The following is a 20,703-nucleotide window of genomic DNA, read 5'->3' as shown; positions in this document are numbered from 1 at the left end:
GTTTATGTAGAATTTGAAGGTGAATTGATCTAACTTATACACAACCTCTGTAGGTCACTCATCTTGGCACTTTCAGAAGGCCATTGTTCTGCAACAGCAGTAATTTCCAAAACCATCTTAAATTTAATATGTTAAACTGTTTTTTAACTTCAATGACAATTTACCCTAAATGGTTTAGAAATTTTTCTTGATATCAACACCCCCCCCTAAAAAAAGGCCTATTTGACATGAAACAGAGAGTCTACCAAAAATACCTTCACGTACCAATGCATCCTTGCATTGGAAACTACTAATACAAAATAGTACTAATAAGAAAACAAAAAACACTGATAAAAGGTTCACCATTAGAAACTCAATAGTGACACCCCCCCCACCTGTCTGCCAATGATCATTCCCTGATTAGAACTGTCATTTTCATTATTAATCCAGTAATGAGACATTGAATGATTTATGTGCATTTCTACAAATCATATACTTCCTTGTTAAAACATTCCTTTGGCTCGTCGTTAATTATACCTAAAACATCAGAGACCATTTGACAAATTGAAATCAATTGATTCAACGAGAAAAATGGGAGGACGTCATCATCAAATGCATCATCAACATTTCAATGGGATCGATGAAAAAACCACACGGCCAGGCGCTGACACTTATTGCTCCGTGACTATGAATCATCGTGTGTGTGTTTTTTATGTCTTTCTTTCCATATGGCTGTCTCATTTATCACACTTCTGAAATTGATTATTCATAATTAATTTCTAATTTTTAGTGACCTTTCCCTCTGTGTGTTTTGTTTGTTGTCATTTGACAAAATGAAAAATGTGTTGGTGGAAAAAAATACAATTTATGGAATATTTATAAATATAGTTTATTTATTTCTGAAAATAACCATATTGGTGGAAAATATTTTTCTTCAGTTTAGTTCTATTACATTATGTGTTGTATGCTTCTAGAGGGCGCACTACTATGTGGAATGCTTGTCTTGTACTTCAGAATAAGACTTGAATAGTAAGAAAAAACACCATTGTAAGCCGTGATTAAGGATCTGCAACCAGTGTTGGGTTTCAACAGACTCTCAGTATAGAGAGGTTTCACTTTTACTGTACAAGGTTTTGGTTTCAACATATGTTGCTTTTAGCATTATTCCTTTGAGCAGCAAAATAAATACTGTAGAATACTTTATTTTTGCTTGGAATTAATTTTCGCTATTTTCGCTGAAGGAATGATTCAGTGAAAATAAAATCTAGCGAATATACTTTTTTTCCCATATTTTACATTCAAATCAGTCAAAGCACCAAAAATGTCTTTTCAGCAAAAATTAAATCCAGCTGAAATAAAGTATTTTACAGTATTTGTCAAAATATCACCTAACTCATTTTCTCGACTTGTGGGAGAATTCTGATCAATGTTTGTTGTCATTAAGAAATTATTTCTATTTGTTTTTAAATAAACATAGAAATTATATAATAGTTTTGGCAGAAAGATTATTTCTTAAACTTGCAATAATAGTTTTTTTTTTCGTTTACTGTAACAGTGGCATATCAATGTGTATGGCAGAGAAGGAAGCAGGTGATGGTGCCTCCACGGAAGACAATGTTATTGAAGAAATATCTGCAATGGAGAGTATCAACAGAGATAGTGTATCAGAAACCTCCTCCAAAGGGAGTCTGACAAACTCATTGCCCGAAGTGGACTATCCCACGGATGAACTCTCAACCTTTGAACTCAGCAAAGATTATGACATCAGTGACGCAGTTGCTACAGAGTCAATTAAAAGTATTCCTAGCAAGGGGGGAATTGAACTGCTGAGTTTTAAATTGATGAAGTTGGATCGAATTGAGCATGACATACTTGGGGATGGAGGTTGGGATGATGTTCCAAAAGAGGAGGAGGAGGAGGGTGAAGAAGAGGAGGAATCAGACAGTGATGATAGTGACTGTTCTTCAAGTGACTCAAATGTTATCGATATGATGGATAACTCAAGGACCTCTCTTTTGAATAGAGATTCTATCATATTTCCACGGCCGAAATTAAACATTAATGTAAGTGCCTTGAAACATGATGACAGTGAAATGAATGTCACACCTCCAGAAATCAATAGTGATGTAATAGATTTGACTAGAATTCCACCCCCTCTTATAGAAACTGCGGAAGAGCACCTGGAAAATTTAGAAGTCACAGCTCCACCTCTGGAATTCACTGACACTGTTGATGAAATTCCGGTCTCTGTTATTGATTTACCATCTCCAGTTTTGGAAGATGCACCGCAACTGAAATCAAGCAATCTGGATACCCTGGAGGTTGTGTTGGCACCTCCAGATATTCCTGTAACTGTACCTGATGAAACGCATAGAGTACAACATGTGGCAATCGATGCACTAGTCGAGGTTGACGTCAAGGAACAAAATGATGTTGAATCTGATTCTGGAAATGAAACTGTATCGTCTGAGACGATTGAGATTACAGGTTGTGGGGAACATGTAGAATGTAGCCACTCCCCGTCTGATTACATGAATTTAATTTCCAGGCAGAAAACCCCAGTGCTGGCTACTGGGGAAATGCAAAACATCCCAGAACACTCATTAGAAATCAAAAACGTGATGGAGGATATTGTCCTACCTCCTCCACCAGATTCTGAATTTGCAGATGATTCATTTTTGGATGTTGTGCTACCTCCCCCTCTCTTGTCGGAGGATGATATTGACTTTGATTTCAAGGATTTACCTCCACCTTTAATCTTTGAAGATGATGTGCTCGATACCGAGGAAGTCATAGCACCTCCTGAAGGATTTGGTTTCCCTGACAACAAAGAGGAGATGGAATTCATTCCTCCGCCTCCGCTGTTTGACACATCTGAAGTTAAAGAAACGGAATATGTTTTTGATACTGAGCGTGATAAGCCTGACAATTCTCATGTCACAGATTTGGATTTAATAGTTTGTAGTGCAAACAAAGTAAATGAGAATGATGAGTCCAGTACTGATTTACCCGGACTAATTGTTGAATCTAATCACAGCATCAAACCAGGAGAAAAATCTCATTCACACATTCCAGATTTTGTTGATAAATCTAATCACATTTCAGGAAATAGCGAACCTAACAAAATTGAAATATCTGTTAAATCCAGGGTGTCTCGGAAAAAGGGCTATGTTTCACCGTCTCTTGCTAGGAAAAGTTACTCATTTGATTTTAGTTATCAACCGAAAGATTCCAAGATGGATGACAACGTCAGATCCTCGTCACCCCTTGCAAAGTCTATAAGAACATTTAGTAGCGATGAAACACTTACAACATCTGCAAAGTCGGATAATGAGAGTGAAGATGATGCATCACTTGTATCACGAACTTCGTCACTTCGATGGAGTTTTGATTCCTCTAGGTCAGAGAGGAGAAGTAACAGCTTCAGCAGCCGTGGAAGTAGGGGTTTGCAGAGCAATGCCTTGTTTTACAATCCATCTGAAACACTGAACGTAAATGCAAATGATACCACAAAAGATAGGTACAGCAAACCATTATTAAAAGGCAATACATTTGGTAATATGTTCTCAGGAATTGCAGGGACATCGAAAGTCGCCCCTAGCGGAGATTCAGCTAGTGCACCATCAAGCCCGTCATCAACTGACGTTAGAACGTCTTCATCAATGAAAACTGTCAAAGCAGTATCTCCGGCTAAGGGATCACCTACATTGCGTACATCACTACCATTGAAAAGAGTTTCTCTCCGGCCAGTGGCTGGACAAACCAGTGGTGTGCCTACTGGGAGTGGTAGCAGCGAGAAGAAGCATGGTCCGTTGAAGGCTTTTAAACTTTTATCGCTATCGAGTGAGAGAAGAAATTCAAGTGGAAGTGAGCACAGCGACGGAGAAGCACCAACAAATGTGTGCAAGGTGCAGGACAAAGATATGTCACATGGCTTTGAGTCACAAGAACAGCTAAAACTATCCCGAGCTCCATTACAGAGGTCAATCAGCAATCCTGTCTCACCAGAAAAGCCTCCTACTGCCCCTAAGCCAGAGAAAATATCTTCATCATCTGTAAAACCTCCAGTCCCTCCCAGAAGACACTCCATACCAATGAAACCCATACCTCCTCCTAAACCTAAAAATCTGTCATCACCGATCAAACCAAATTCCCCACCACCTCCTCCTCCTCTTACTTCACCTCCTTTAAATTCACCCTCTCTTGTGCCAAAGCAATCCCCCCCAGATTCACCACCACCACCCTTACCCGTCAGCTCACCCCCGATTTCTCCTCCGTTATCGCCGGTTGACAAACTGATGAAGCGTGATGAAGCGGAGTTGTTCGCCACAGATATAAACGTCGTGAATATCTTAACACAGGAGTCTGAGATCATTGGGAAATCGCCTATGGGCACTGCGACTCTTATCGAAAATCGAGAATACAGTATTGAAGATGGAGTTGAAACTGCACATCAGGACATTGCTGTGTTAATTTCCGACTTGGACATGATGCTTGATGCGGTTGTCACAACTGATATGGATCTTGGCAATCAGAAACAAGAGTCAGAACAGTTCAACGATTGCAAGCAGATTTTAATGAATGAGGCAAAAGAGTTTGCAACGTGCACCAAAGTATTGGTCAGCAGCGCTGCTCATTCTAAAGAGAAACTGATCGAAGCAGTGAATAGGAGTCTCCACTCCTTAGCAAGACTGTTTGTGGGCTGTCACAATACAATGGAATTAATGAGTTCACATGGGCAGGCCACTCACTTGGCAACTAAGGTAAGAGTGAAGCTAATTTTATTCAATGCATAGAAACTGTTTTTATGGAGGTGATAACCTACCTGTAATAGTTTAATGCAAAAATGGTGACTATTAATTTGGGTCCCATCTACCCCACCGACTGATTTTGTTCTAAGTTGATACAAATAAAACAAGACATAATATTATACTTGTGTACATCAATTTAGTTTTACATTTGATGGCTATAGGCTATAGTTTAATGCCATTGAATGATGGGATACTACATGGAACCTTTACTGAAGGCTTCAACCTTTTCACCACCAGACTTTTTTGCCCAAATTTTTCTGCACTTTTTTCTTATATTCTTCAGTATTTCTAGAAATGAACCCTATTTTTGAAGCCAACAGACAAAATTTTAGTCAATTTTCAGTTTTTACTCAAATATTTGACTTTTTTTGTCCTAATCTTCTGAAGGAAAGTGCAGACTATAAACTGGACTTCTTTGTGAATTTGTGATGAACTTTTGGTGAAAAGATAACAAATACAGTCGCTAGAGTAAATATGTATTTTTTCATACTAGTGTGTATACAGTGAGATTCAAAATGTATTGTTATCTGATTTCTATCTGCTTGGAACTTCACATTCAGCGAATTATACATTTTGTGATGTGGAATAATACATTCACTAATTTTAATTAGCCGGCTTGCATCAACTTTGAAGATGTCAGGCTGGTTTTCTCTGTTTAATAATGAGCCACAGGGGAGTGTCAGACAACAAAATTTCAGCTCCTATGAGAAATATCATCACAGTGGGTGTAGGATTTGAGTATTCTCGGGGTCTTCACTCTAATAGCCATGTGCTTCATAAATCAATGTACGATGTAGTTGTACATTTAAAGATGTTAAATACAATATGGGAATTTATAAAATATTGATTAAAGGGAAAAAAGGAATGTATGAAGTGGGTGTATGAAATAAAATTCTAAGGTTACGTTTTGAATTTTGTATTATGAATAAAGATTACTACTGACTAATCAAATAAAAAGATTTTCCAAGGTTAAAATCATTTAATAATATAACTATGGCGATATATTTTTAGATGGATAATATTACATAATGCAGAAAAAGCTTTAAAATATAAAAAGTTATTTGACTTTTACTCTTTGATATTGACTTTTGATTACATGGACTTTTTTCCACCTTTAATCTCGAAAGATAATGTGTTCGGCACTGAGCAACGTCACATCTCACATTAATAAATAAACCGTCATATTTGTTTCCTTATTTTTTTTAAAATTTTGATCAGAAATAGCAGCACATGGGAAACTATGTTCATTTGGTCCAAGATTAACAAAGTGATTGTAGAAGTACGACAAAATCATTTTTGGCGGGAAAAACTTTTAATCATTCTTTTTTTGTACTGCCTGAAAGTCAGTTTTGCATTTCATCTGCCTGGGCACATTTGACTGCATTGTCAATTTCAGCGTCAGAAAACAAAGATGTTTTTGAAAATTGAAGTGAAAATTCATGAACAAGTTTAGTGATTCATTTCTTTTCATAAATATTCGCCTCTGGTGGTGATGAAAACGGACTGTGCAATCACACCTGTTAGTCGGTTTCATTCAAGTCTAGTGGGAAGGTTGGAAAGTTAGTTTTGGAAGAAAAAAACGTTGGTTTCAGATTACTGGAACAAATGGACTCTGGAGAAATGCATGAAACCGATATGCCGACTATAGTCAAACAAACCGAACTTGAACTCAAGTGTTTGTTGTTGACAATGTAGGTGAAGTGGAAATAAGTGTTTCAGCAAACCATGTGAGGATTGTTAAATTGCTCTGACTCAAAAAGTAGTGGTCAGTACATGCGTTCTAAAATGATAGTATTCGAGTTAATAATTTATGATAGGGGCGATTCTCTGAAATGAAAACAGCGTTGTGTTTTTGCCACTCATGATTTATTGAACAAATTTTTGTTTTTTTAAGTTGACATTTGCAGTGTCATACTACTTCAGCAATTATATGGCTGCCTAACTCACTCCTTTCATTTGAAATCTACAAAATCAAGCATTGATAAGTTTAAAAGATCAATTTTCTTTGTTTGAATTTTCTCTGAGTCACAACTTTTTCTTCTTCTTAAATCCTGAATGACTTTTCCAATATTTGTATACAGCTGTATTGTAAGTGAATGGAGAAAAGTTTGTTTGTTTTTGGGGTGTATAAAAAATGCTCTAGTCCAGCCTGAATCTAGTTTGTCACATGACCCAGCAAAAATATTATCAGAACAACAAAAATGCATGAGCAATCGTTTTTTTCTAGTGAAATCCAAACCTGTTTTCACCAATCAAAAATGAGGTACAAGATTGCGGCTCTAATTTAATGATTTATTATTTATTTGATGAGAATGAGAATTTGTTCTGCAAGAGAAGAGACTTATCTACAAAGGGCAGTGGGGGCTTGAAAGATTTGGGAAATCAAATAATCAGTGAACTTGAATATAAAAAACAGACAAATTTACACAATACTCATGTGGAAACCTTCTCTCCCTCCTCCAAGGATTACAAATCATTCACCCCCACCTCCCAGAGTGCTTTGCAGCACTCATTTGACTCGTGTACAATATGAACTATTAAAAGATTTGTGGTCACGATTTTCTACAAGTGTTGTTGGTTACAATAGTGAGTACTAGGAATGTGACTGCTTATTGGCAAACAATATCACGCCTACTTACGATGCATGAGCACCGCTTGACACTGACCTCTTTAATACTTGCAAACAAACACTCAAGGAAGGGAGGTGTTTGTCATCACTGATTTCAGTGATGAAAGGGATACCCAGTAGGTTGAGAGGGAATATAACATCAATTTGGTTTTGATTTCCAAATGAACTCTTTGTAACCTGAAAGATAGTTGACAATAGTCATCTGACTTCAGTCAATATATTTTCTCAAAGCTTCTTACTACTTTAGTGAGTTGTATGTCATTGCTATATATGATCACAATATGGTAATTTTGTGACATTCTCAATGACAAATTTACATAAAAAGCACTGTGGCTTCTTTGTCTTGAGAACCCATAATTAATTCATAATTAATTCTATGCTATAATTGTTACAGTTTTCCCTATCATATAGTTATCAATTCGTGCTCCTTATCTTTGTTTTAATGACATCAACTGTTTATTTAAATCAAGTGTTTATTTAATAGATATGTTATGTAGTTATCATTTCTGAGCTCCTCAGCTTATTGTGAATGAAAACACCTGTTTATTTTATAGATATGCCATGTAGTTATCATTTCTAGGCTCCTCAGCTCCTTGTAAATGAAACCACCTGTTGATTTCATAGATGTGCCATGTAGTTATCATTTCTGAGCTCCTCAGCTTCTTGTAAATGAAACCACTTGTTGATTTCATAGATGTGCCATGTAGTTATCATTTCTGAGCTCCTCAGCTTCTTGTAAATGAAACCACCTGTTGATTTCATAGATGTGCCATGTAGTTATCATTTCTGAGCTCCTCAGCTCCTTGTAAATGAAACCACTTGTTGAATTCATAGATGTGCCATGTAGTTATCATTTCTGGGCTCCTCAGCTCCTTGTAAATGAAACCACTTGTTGATTTCATAGATGTGCCTTGTAGTTATCATTTCTAGGCTCCTCAGCTTCTTGTGAATGAAACCACCTGTTGATTTCATAGATGTGCCATGTAGTTATCATTTCTGAGCTCCCCAGTAAATGAAACCACTTGTTGAATTCATAGATGTGCCATGTAGTTATAATTTCTGGGCTCCTCAGCTCCTTGTAAATGAAACCACCTGTTGATTTCATAGATGTGCCTTGTAGTTATCATTTCTGAGCTCCTCAGCTCCTTGTAAATAAAACCACCTGTTGATTTCATAGATATGCCATGTAGTTATCATTTCTGAGCTCCTCAGCTCCTTGTAAATGAAACCACCTGTTGATTTCATAGATGTGCCTTGTAGTTATCATTTCTAGGCTCCTCAGCTTCTTGTGAATGAAACCACCTGTTGATTTCATAGATGTGCCATGTAGTCATCATTTCTGAGCTCCCCAGCTCCTTGTAAATGAAACCACTTGTTGAATTCATAGATGTGCCATGTAGTTATCATTTCTGGGCTCCTTAGCTCCTTGTAAATGAAACCACCTGTTGATTTCATAGATGTGCCTTGTAGTTATCATTTCTAGGCTCCTCAGCTTCTTGTGAATGAAACCACCTGTTGATTTCATAGATGTGCCATGTAGTTATCATTTCTGAGCTCCTCAGCTTCTTGTAAATGAAACCACCTGTTGATTTCATAGATGTGCCTTGTAGTTATCATTTCTAGGCTCCTCAGCTTCTTGTGAATGAAACCACTTGTTGATTTTATAGATATGCCTTGTAGTTATCATTTCTGAGCTCCTCAGCTTCATATTAGTGAAACCACCAGTTGATTAAATGGATTAAAGCAGGTAGTTTCTAGGCTTCTCATCTTCTTGTGAATGAAAGCACCCATGAATTTAATAGATATTCATTCTTGTGAATGAAACAACCCGTTGATTAAATGGATATACCAAGCAATTATCGTAACTGGGTTCCTCAGCTTTCTGTGAATAAAATCACCTGTTGGTTTTTAATAATAAATATGCCAGGTAGTTATTATTTCGAGATTTCTCAGCTTTCTGTGAATGAAGTCACCTGTTGATTTCATAGATATGCTGGGTAGTTATCATTTCTGGGCTCCTCATCTTCCTGTGAATGAAACCACCAGTTGATTTCATAGATATGCTGGGTAGTTATCATTTCTGGGCTCCACATCTTCCTGTGAATGAAACCACCAGTTGATTTCATAGATATGCTGGGTAGTTATCATTTCTGGGCTCCTCATCTTCCTGTGAATGAAACCACCAGTTGATTTCATAGATATGCTGGGTAGTTATCATTTCTGGGCTCCTCATCTTCCTGTGAATGAAACCACCAGTTGATTTCATAGATATGCTAGGTAGTTATCATTTCTGGGCTCCTCATCTTCCTGTGAATGAAACCACCAGTTGATTTCATAGATATGCTGGGTAGTTATCATTTCTGGGCTCCTCATCTTCCTGTGAATGAAACCACCAGTTGATTTAATAGATATGCTGGGTAGTTATCATTTCTGGGTTCCTCATTTTACTGTGAATGAAACCACCAGTTGATTTCATAAATATGCTGGGTAGTTATCATTTCTGGGCTCCTCATTTTACTGTGAATGAAACCACCAGTTGATTTCATAGATATGCTGGGTAGTTATCATTTCTGGGCTCCTCATCTTCCTGTGAATGAAACCACCAGTTGATTTCATAGATATGCTGGGTAGTTATCATTTCTGGGCTCCACATCTTCCTGTGAATGAAACCACCAGTTGATTTCATAGATATGCTGGGTAGTTATCATTTCTGGGCTCCTCATCTTTCTGTGAATGAAACCACCAGTTGATTTCATAGATATGCTGGGTAGTTATCATTTCTGGGCTCCTCATCTTCCTGTGAATGAAACCACCAGTTGATTTCATAGATATGCTGGGTAGTTATCATTTCTGGGCTCCTCATCTTCCTGTGAATGAAACCACCAGTTGATTTCATAGATATGCTGGGTAGTTATCATTTCTGGGCTCCTCATCTTCCTGTGAATGAAACCACCAGTTGATTTCATAGATATGCTGGGTAGTTATCATTTCTGGGCTCCTCATCTTCCTGTGAATGAAACCACCAGTTGATTTCATAGATATGCTAGGTAGTTATCATTTCTGAGCCCTTCAGCTTTTTGTAAATAAAACCAACTTTTGATTAAATGGATATTCCAGGTCATTGATATTTCTGAGCTTGATTTGACAATTTTGTGAGTCTGTGAAATACCATGAAATCTTCTGAAATTCACAACAAATTGATAATTTCCCACATTGAGAGATCTACAGAATTCATTTAGCTCCACTCCTGATGAAACTGAGCAGAGCTATTCATGTTACTGTTCAATGGAGTCAACCTGACATTTTCGACTTAGCCGTATGACAAAGATACTTGCAAGGAATCTATGTTGCTTGGTGCTTTTTCAAATTTATGAATTTTATTACGATAACTAAAATTTCCTAATTTTACTGATGTTTGGCAAAAAGAATCTCTGAATTTTCTTCAAAATGACAAGCCTGATTACTTTGATATTATATGTGGGTAGGTGGTTTTCTATCATATTTGTTCATTTCATGACAGTATACTAAACTTTTTTCCATCCTGTGGATCAGATCACTTTCAGATTATGCATCACGAACAGCGGAGCTCTATCAGCTGATAGATTACTTTCTATGTAGCATATTTTAAACAGTAGTTTGGCCATGGGTGTCATGGCGATAAAAGTTTTTAACTACTATACTACTTTGCTATTATAAAATCACAATATAGTTAAAGCCTTGGAGAACAAATTTGCGATAGAAATCAATATCACTTGTCAATATGATTCTTTTTGCTGCGTATCATCTTTAGTTAGTATACAACTCGGACAACGAATGTGTTTGCAAGATCCGAAACCACAAAAAACATTGAACCAATACAAATCACCTTTATAATCTGGGTGACATTTGATTTGACACACTCGGCTTTCATGGGGCAACAATAGAGAAGTTGTCTGCTAACCTGGCCACGGGAGATGACGGGGAACGTTTACTGATCCCCCATTCAAAGTGTGGTGTCAAAGTTTATCTTAGCTATGATCAAACGATGTGAATCAAATAGACATCTGAAAGTGCTTGTAATGGAAATTGGTAATACAATACAGAAGACACACACCAGTATACAAATGAAGAGCTGTTTATTGTGGCATCCTATGACGATGGGAGTTTGCAAACAAGTGTATTAAGAAAAAACGACAGCTAGCATAGAACAGGTGGAGTACACAGAGCAATCACATTCCTGGCTTGTTGCTAAGCATGCTGACTGGTGTGTATATAAATGTAGGTCATTACTGCTTGACTTACAGCCTATGGTGACCCCTGCAATTTTTACAACTTTTAGTACAACTGTCTTGGGCATGTATGTACTTCTGAAAATTGTATTTCAGCGGCTTATCTTATGGCTAATACGGTAGAAGCTTATCTTATAGCTTCCTAATATGGCAGTGGTTAATCTTATAGCTTCCTAATATGGCAGTGACTTATCTCACAGCTTCCTAATATGGCAGTGGCTTATCTTGTAGCTTTCTAATATGGCAGTCGTTAATGTAATAGCTTTCTAATATGGCAGTGGTTTATCTCATAGCTTCTTAATATGGCAGTAAATCTATGTGAGCAATCAGCAAGATCTTTTCTTTATGTGAATCTATGTTGTGGGAGGTACAAACTGATTGAGCTGTAGCAAAATCATTTGGTCAAGTGATTTCATAATAATTTTGTTTTTTTCATTAGACAGAAGGTCTTTATTATCTAGTATATCTGCATTGTCCTAGACATTTATTTCATCTTCATATAGTCTACATGAAAACAGTGGTGACAGTATGTGGTGTCTCAGTACGGACAGCAGACACATTCAAACGTTGTGAATTCCATTCCATGCACTTTGAAAAGAAAGTACAGCTCAACTTTGCCACTGCAACCTATCACTGCATCTTGCGACAATTAATTTATCATTAATTAGTCATTTATAAGCCATCAATACCCCCTGGACTCTTAAACAGGTTGTGGATGACGTCATGAGATCTGATGGGTGTATTGATACTTTGATCTTGTAAAGTCCATTAGCACATAAATTATTACGGAATCTCACGCTGGATGGTTATAAGAGTACACTAAACGGTCTGTGATAATGTATCGTCACAACAACAAATGTTTTGCCAAAGTCAGTAAATATGTCACATTTTTAAGTTGTTGTGTTTTCCTGTCGAGGCCTTGTAGCATAATATAACATTTTAAAATGTTAATTTTGCAAGTCTGGGTGAAATTCAAAATGTTACAGTGAACTTTTTCTCAATTTCTGGGAATCTAGAGACCTCACACTCTTGGGAAAGATCCAAATTATTAAAACTATGGCAATTTCATGACTTCAATACATTGTTAACCTAGTGGACATCCCAATTAAATATCTGAAAAAAATCAACACAATGTTATTTGAATTTCTGTGGAGGGGCCCGGATTTATGCCATTTATGCAGCAGAATTATTTGGTTGAGATGAGTGAGTGACAATAAAGTGTCACATACATGGAAAACAATCATTTTAGACAAATTGAAATCCATTGGTGGACTTTGGGTGTTATTGAATTGTAACTTAGTTAGTCTTAAACACGAAAGTAAATCAATTGATTTACAAAATTGTACTACAAGAACTGTGGCTAAGAGTATTGTGAACTATAAATTTATCTCACCTAGATCTGAGACCTATTTTACCGTATTATTGAATATCTTGCACTTGATGTCTTGGTTGCCAATCTACCAGTTACCCTTTCGTACTACAATTGATACTCGTCTCAGAGAATTTCAACTCAAAATAATCCATAATATTCTGACCACAAACAAAACATTATTCAAGATGAACCCTCTCATTGTATAGTCTGATCTGTGTACTTTCTGATCATCATGCTTTGAGTCTATTATCCATTTGTTTTACCAATGTCACTGTACCCAAGATTATTGGAAAACAATGTATATGCTGTTGGAGGGGGTAAGCACGGCCTGAGGGCATTCCAGAATGCACGACAAATCCTTCTTGGAGATGAAAATTGTACATGTTTAGCCAACTTCCTCTTTCTGGTAGCAAAAAGTTATATTTACTTGTGTAGGCAAAAAAAACCATGGCATACAAAAGATATGTAACATATTTTCTGGAGATAGAGTACTTCATTGCTGTCCGACAGAATAAGTTGACTTCTCATATTAAGAAATGAGGAAATTTTTAACAATTGTCCCCAGTCCGCTTCCCAATATGCATATTAAATGCAATTTGTAATGTACAAACCAGGTATGTGAAATTGAAAAATTATGTGGTTTTAATTATTTTTTTTGTATTACACTACAATATAGTATCGCGCCTTGCAATTGCACAGTCTCATTGGTCGATCAGTACCATGTGATGCCCAGTTATTGGATGAGTTGACTGGTGTTGACTTCTGACATGCTATCACTATGTGGTGAATTTCTTTCTTATGCATGACATCTTACAAATATTCTATTTCTCATCATTTTGAAATATTATAATTGATGTAGACGACGCCACACTGCAATTATTACATCATAACAGCACTGACAGTGGCATGTTTGCTTAAATAGTGGCCCGGCTTAACTGCATCTTGGCCATTATTATTCACATCTTCATTCTTGCCCTGTTATCCCATTATTGCATACATCCCCATCCTTGCCCTGTTATCCCATTATTGCACACACACCCATCATTGCCCTGTTATCCCGTTATTGCACACATCCCCATCCTTGCCCTGTTATCCCATTATTGCACACATCCCCATCCTTGCCCTGTTATCCCATTATTGCACACATCCCCATCCTTGCCCTGTTATCCCATTATTGCACACATCCCTATCCTTGCCATGTTATCCCATTATTGCACACACACCCATCCTTGTCCTGTTATCCCATTATTGCATACATCCCCATCCTTGCCCTGTTATCCCATTATTACATACATCCCCATCCTTGCCCTGTTATCCCATTCTTGCACACACTCCTATCCTTGCCCTGTTATCCCATTATTACATACATCCCCATCCTTGCCCTGTTATCCCATTATTGCACACATCCCCATCCTTGCCCTGTTATCCCATTATTGCACACATCCCCATCCTTGCCCTGTTATCCCATTATTGCACACATCCCTATCCTTGCCATGTTATCCCATTATTGCACACACACCCATCCTTGTCCTGTTATCCCATTATTGCATACATCCCCATCATTGCCCTGTTATCCCATTATTACATACATCCCCATCCTTGCCCTGTTATCCCATTCTTGCACACACTCCTATCCTTGCCTTGTTATCCCATTATTACATACATCCCCATCCTTGCCCTGTTATCCCATTATTGCATACACGCCTATCCTTGTCCTGTTATCTCATTATTGCATGCATCCCCATCCTTGCCCTGTTATCCCATTATTGCATACATCCCCATCCTTGCCCTGTTATCCCATTATTGTTCGCATACCCATCCTTGCCTTGTTATCCCATTATTGCACACACCCCATTCTTGCCCTGTTATCCCATAATTGCACACATTCCCATCCTTGCCCTGTTATCTCATTATTGCACACATTCTCACCTTTGCTATGTAATCTCATTATTGCACACATTCCCATCTTTGCCCTGTTATTCCATTATTGCACACATCCCCATCCTTGCCCTGTTATTCCATTATTGCACACATCCCCATCCTTGCCCTGTTATCCCATTATTGCATACACCCCATCCTTGCCCTGTTATCCCATTATTGCATACATCCCCATCCTTGCCCTGTTATTCCATTATTGCATACATCCCCATCCTTGCCCTGTTATCCCATTATTGCATACATCCCCATCCTTGCCCTGTTATCCCATTATTGCATACATCCCCATCCTTGCCCTGTTATCCCATTATTGCACACATCCCCATCCTTGCCCTGTTATTCCATTATTGCACACATCCCCATTTTTGCCCTGTTATCCCATTATTGCACACATCCCCATCCTTGCCCTGTTATCCCATTATTGCATACATCCCCATCCTTGCCCTGTTATCCCATTATTGCATACATCCCCATCCTTGCCCTGTTATCCCATTATTGCACACATCCCCATCCTTGCCCTGTTATTCCATTATTGCACACATCCCCATCCTTGCCCTGTTATGCCATTATTGCATACATCCCCATCCTTGCCCTGTTATGCCATTATTGCATACATCCCCATCCTTGCCCTGTTATCCAATTATTGCACACATCCCAATGCTTTATTCACTTGATAACAAGATCAATGTTCAACATTTAACATTTATTGAAGATCATGTATTTAAATATATCTATGGTAATCGATTTGGATTGATCAATTCATTCCCTGAACAACAAAAAACATTTCTCAATTGTACTGTATGAGACATGTACGCAAAAATGCCCAAAAGAACGTGTGAGGCACAAGTTTTCAACTAACACATTCAATAGTATGAAGCAAAACATTGTTGTTGTTGTTGTTATTAAACCAACAAATAACTTCAAATCTGTCAAATTGATGCAATAAATTATTTTCAATTAGGCAGGAAAAATGGTAATGTAGATGGTCCCTAAAAAACACTGTCTGTTCATGTTTATTTATTTATATTGACATCATTCTAAGTCGGTGGTCATTTTGAGTGGCCAGCTACTAGCTTGTTCATTCATCATCGAGTGTACTTCTGCTGAACGTTTTGAACGTTTTGAACGTTTTTTATTTGCAATTTGACAATCACTTGTAAGAAAGCTGATTGACTCAGACTGACAAAATACTTGATTCCACTTTTCTAACACTAGAACTCTGTCAGAGATCAAGAGGTCAAAATCAGTGACAGGTATATCACGTCTCTCCTTGATGTTCACATTCTTGATTTTTTCTGCATTCTATTGTTGTTTGACACTACTCAAGTAATTGAAATGTATTACCACTGTGTGAGGATGATGATTAATTCATACTCTTCTGGTCAAGAAGTTTGTAAGACATTATGGTTATCATACTTTTAACTCCTTGGCTATCAAGTGTCTCAGCATATTAAGAAGTGTTGAAAGCATCTTAACCATTGGGGACTTAGTTTTCACACCTTTTTATTAAATCTCAATAAAAAAATCATCAAATTATTGCTGTTTATTATTTATACTGAATTCTGTTTCTCTTTTTGTTCCAGGTCAAAAACATTGCTAATTATTTTGGGGATACTTTGAAAGCTGCTGAGATTGCCTGCGGGAAAAGTTTGAATGACCCGACCATGAAGCTGTTGCTAAAGGAAGTTCAGAATATGGCGGCCATTTTGTCTGCTATGATGAGAACACTGAGAATCCTGCAGAATAGGTAGCTGTGATGAATTAGCATTGCAAATGATTACCTTATTTGGGCATGTGTGATTTTATCACATGACGTGTGTTAACCTATGAGATGAGTTGCATTTTACTTACAAAAATTTACATATCCACTGCTGTTGTAATTGTAAATTTGCATATTTGAATATTTGTTTCTTATTGTACCAGTAAAGAGCCACCTATGCAAATGAGAATAAGACAATCACAAGTTGTTCATTTCAGTTTTAGTCTTTTAATCAAAAAAGGCAGAAATAGTTTTCACATAAAAGTTTTTATCTGCTATAGCTTCTGTCATATAAGTTTCAAAATCGTTGAGAAAATGAAATTTGGGTCTACAAAAATCATTTTTTTTTTAAAGCATTACATTGATCACGCAGCATGCATTTAAATTTGGTGGCAACAAACAATATGTATTACATGTTGTATGCATTGGACCTTTATGGAACACCGAGTGGTATGAAGACGTACAGGAAATTATCATGGTTTTTGTATGAAATGTCTCTTTTGTTTACTGTTCCTCTTTTTTAGTCACCATTTGAATAATCACAGCAAATGTTGCAGCAGCACCACAGTGGGAACAAATATTCTAATAATACATCTGAAATATTTATTTATTCTTGAACTGAGAAAGGCTTTGATTGTTTCTCTATGTTTTATGAATGTTGATTCTTATATTTAATCATGCAGTATTCAAATATTATGTAACAATGCATTTTACAAACATTGTATTTGTATGTGTGAGAAGAATTAAAAAAACGAAGATTTTTTTTTTATATGTATGTACGTACGTAAGAAAACACAGATTTTTTTAATTTGTATTTTTATTGTATACTATATAAGGAAGTAGAAAACAACCATGAGTATGTATTTGGAGACAACTTAAACATTATTTTTGTTGAAATATTGTATAATTTACCTTCAAAATGAAAGTATTTTACATTTATTTATTTTTGAATTACAACCACTTGCTCCTTGAAATAATGCAGTGAATTGTCACTGTTGAAAGCAAGTCTGAATTTATTGATCTGATTTTCATGTAAATTGTTATTACTGCTTTTTTGTGAATGATACATATTAACAACTATGTAACTAATTACTGTAGACTGGTGAATGTTTGCAGTTAGATGATTAAAGTCACAGTAGCTTCATGTCTTTAAGACCCCAGTGAACATACTGGTTACATCATGGTCATGTGATGTGCATGCAACCATTAATTTGACAATAACAAATTTCTAACACAGCTGCTGTGAATTTTGGAAGGTTTCAGCCAATCAAATTGTCTCTGATATTCAAAGTTGTTGATACTTTGATCTCATGTATGTTGTCAGGTTACGGCAAATAACAACAGAAATTCTAGAATGCCCATTCGCAAATTAAAAACAGCTGTGTCGTACGACGCTACAAAATTCTGTGAATTTTCCTGACTTGCAAATTTCATGAAACTTATCTTTCACAAAAGGAGGCTGTTTTTCTGTAGTGGATCTGTCATTTTCTGCTGTTGCATCTTGATCCACTAATTCATTCAAATATCTTGATATCAGCCTTAGAAAACAGCAAAATTATTTTTAAATTTTGGATAATATTAGTGACCCACAATGCATTGCTACAACCCCAAAGATTAAAAGGTTATCCCCATACAGTTTAAGCTTGATAAGGAATGGATCATTTGATTGATGGGAGATGGACAGAAAATGTTGTTTGGCAATGGTTTTATATTATATACAAGTATTATCCTTGGAAAAGGGTGCAATTGCTATTTACCTTGAGGGGGAAAACTCCAGTACTTTTAATTACGTTACTGTCAACTGAATGCAGCATGTGATTTATTACCAGCCTTATGGCCATTAATAGTGCAGTTTCATTTTTATATAAAAGTGATCTATTTTTCTTATCACTCGTGAGTCAGTGTGTTTTAGTGAATAATATTGATTGCCTCTGTCATATTTTAGTGAGTCGTTAAAATTGCCTTGTACAATATGGTGTTTTTTTTAAAGTTTATAATAACTGATTTTTACTTTAGTTTTAAGAGCAGCATTTATGGCAGTTTTGTTTAAACCATCTTTTGAAATTCAGTCATCTCTATATTGTTATATTCTTTAATACAGAGGAGAGATGTATTATGTTCTGTATTCGTTCTGTTGAATTTTGCATTGTGGAATTTACCTCTTTTCTGTAGTTTTAATGACTCTTAGCCTTGATCTTGAAAGATGGGTCTGAACAACTCAAGATCTACACAGTATGGTCTTGTCAATGTGTATTCATTGAATGTCACAGCATACAAGGATGTCCGTTTATTCTAGTGGGACACTCACAATTCCATTCACAAGTTTATACTTAGAAAGCGTACCACAATCGCAATTAAAAAAATCCCCAGAGGGTAGGTAGCACAGTGTGGAGGCTTTTTAATTCTTTATATGTGAGTAAATCAGTCACTTTTGATGTATTTTTGTTATTTGTATATTATTGTATTTTTTTAATATTGTTTACCCATGGTTGTCATTGATGCTCTTGTCTCTCTTGTTATACACACACACCTGCCAAGTTAGTCTATAGCGATAGTACAAGGGGGAGGGGGCAGTGTTCACAGCTGTGCCAGCTAATATCTTCAATGAAGAAAAAACAAATTTATGTGATTTATGTTTTGATGGTTTTTCTAATACAGACTTTATTTTTACCACACACGTAAAAGTGAAAACCGTTTATTGAAAAATGCAGTAGCTATTAGAACGGCTCATTGCCTGTGGTTTGAACCAAGACAGACTCGGTGTCAGGATCAATTCAAGCTGGCCGCCGATGCTTGGCGACAGACTACTCCACAATCGATTGGAGCGTGAGGCTGGTCGCTCCCTCATAATGCAAGGTTCCATGGCAATTGGCAGGCATAGAAATTGGGCGAGCTACCAGCAAGTTAATGGGTTCTTAATAGTGACACATTGAAGCAGCTGTTGGAGGTTCCCAATATTACCAGTCGTAAAGTGCCTTCTTCCCCAGGTACTTACTGAATAGGGGGGTGAATGAATGTCACCCAAAAAGGCAGCTAGGAGGGGCATTTTTTGCAAAGACCTACTGTTTATTTTAACTATGTTAAATATAATAGCAAGTTAGGTTTTCTTCTTTTTTAATCTGAGCCATAATATTGTCACAAACCAGAAAATGCTGCAATTTCTTTGTCTATTGGGATAGATGTAACCGTAGTTTGATGTTCATTTGCAACAGTTAATTGCAATTGTTTTGCAAATCTGTTGTTATGGTAACTACAGGAAATTAATTTCATCCTTGTTTGGGTTTTTAGTATGAAGGCACCATCATGTCTCACCATCATACTGTTTACCTTTTTCTTTTTCTATATTTAAGTTAAATTTACATGTTTTGTATATTTTTGTATTTTTTAACACTTGGTGTGTGATTGCGCAAGCTTTTGTTTGTGTGTGGACACTAAACATGGTTTTGTAAATTGTATCGGTGCATTTGTACAAACTGCCCTCCAGAGTTTACATCTTGTATCTATTGTAACAAACAGATTATAAATATGATTAATTTGTATATTTTAAGCATATATCACGCAAGTTCTGACATGTATATATTTGTGCAAGAGGTGTGGTTTATATTAAATCAGGGCGTTATGTTGTGTGACAATAGAATGTATATATACTTTATTAATGTTTTGTACATGAGTCGCACACCATGGAAATATTAATTTTGTTCTTCGGTTATATATTAAAAACATGTAACATATTGAAGAGACGTCACACGTGTGTTTTATTACCGCTTCCATGTGACTTAATTGATTTGCATTGCGTCCCCTGATCTCTTTCACTTTACCAGTTGGGTTGAGGCACAATGTGTTGCACAGGAAATCACTGTGCAAAATGATCTCTCGTCCAATCAATGTCCATTATTGGGGTACATATGTTTCACAGATTTCCTAATCATCCAAAATAAGTTGCACTGACT

At 36.6% G+C, this 20,703-nt stretch overlaps 1 protein-coding gene across 1 annotated transcript in view; it reads left to right on the top strand.

The window, feature by feature from the left end:
* Positions 1 to 20,493, top strand: part of LOC102806711 (uncharacterized) — a 109,810-nt gene extending 89,317 nt beyond the window's left edge. The window contains exons 15-16 of the mRNA XM_085498353.1: positions 1,535 to 4,742; positions 16,578 to 20,493. Coding sequence (XP_085354479.1) covers positions 1,535 to 4,742; positions 16,578 to 16,745 — 3,376 coding nt within the window. The 3' untranslated portion in view covers positions 16,746 to 20,493. The remainder of the gene's footprint in view (positions 1 to 1,534; positions 4,743 to 16,577) is intronic.
* The last annotated feature ends 210 nt before the right edge of the window (positions 20,494 to 20,703 follow it).

The sequence above is a fragment of the Saccoglossus kowalevskii genome, chromosome 4 (assembly GCF_978046115.1).
Source record: "Saccoglossus kowalevskii chromosome 4, keSacKowa6.1, whole genome shotgun sequence".
In the NCBI taxonomy this organism is placed as follows: domain Eukaryota; kingdom Metazoa; phylum Hemichordata; class Enteropneusta; family Harrimaniidae; genus Saccoglossus; species Saccoglossus kowalevskii.
This window is presented reverse-complemented; position numbering and strand designations above follow the sequence as displayed.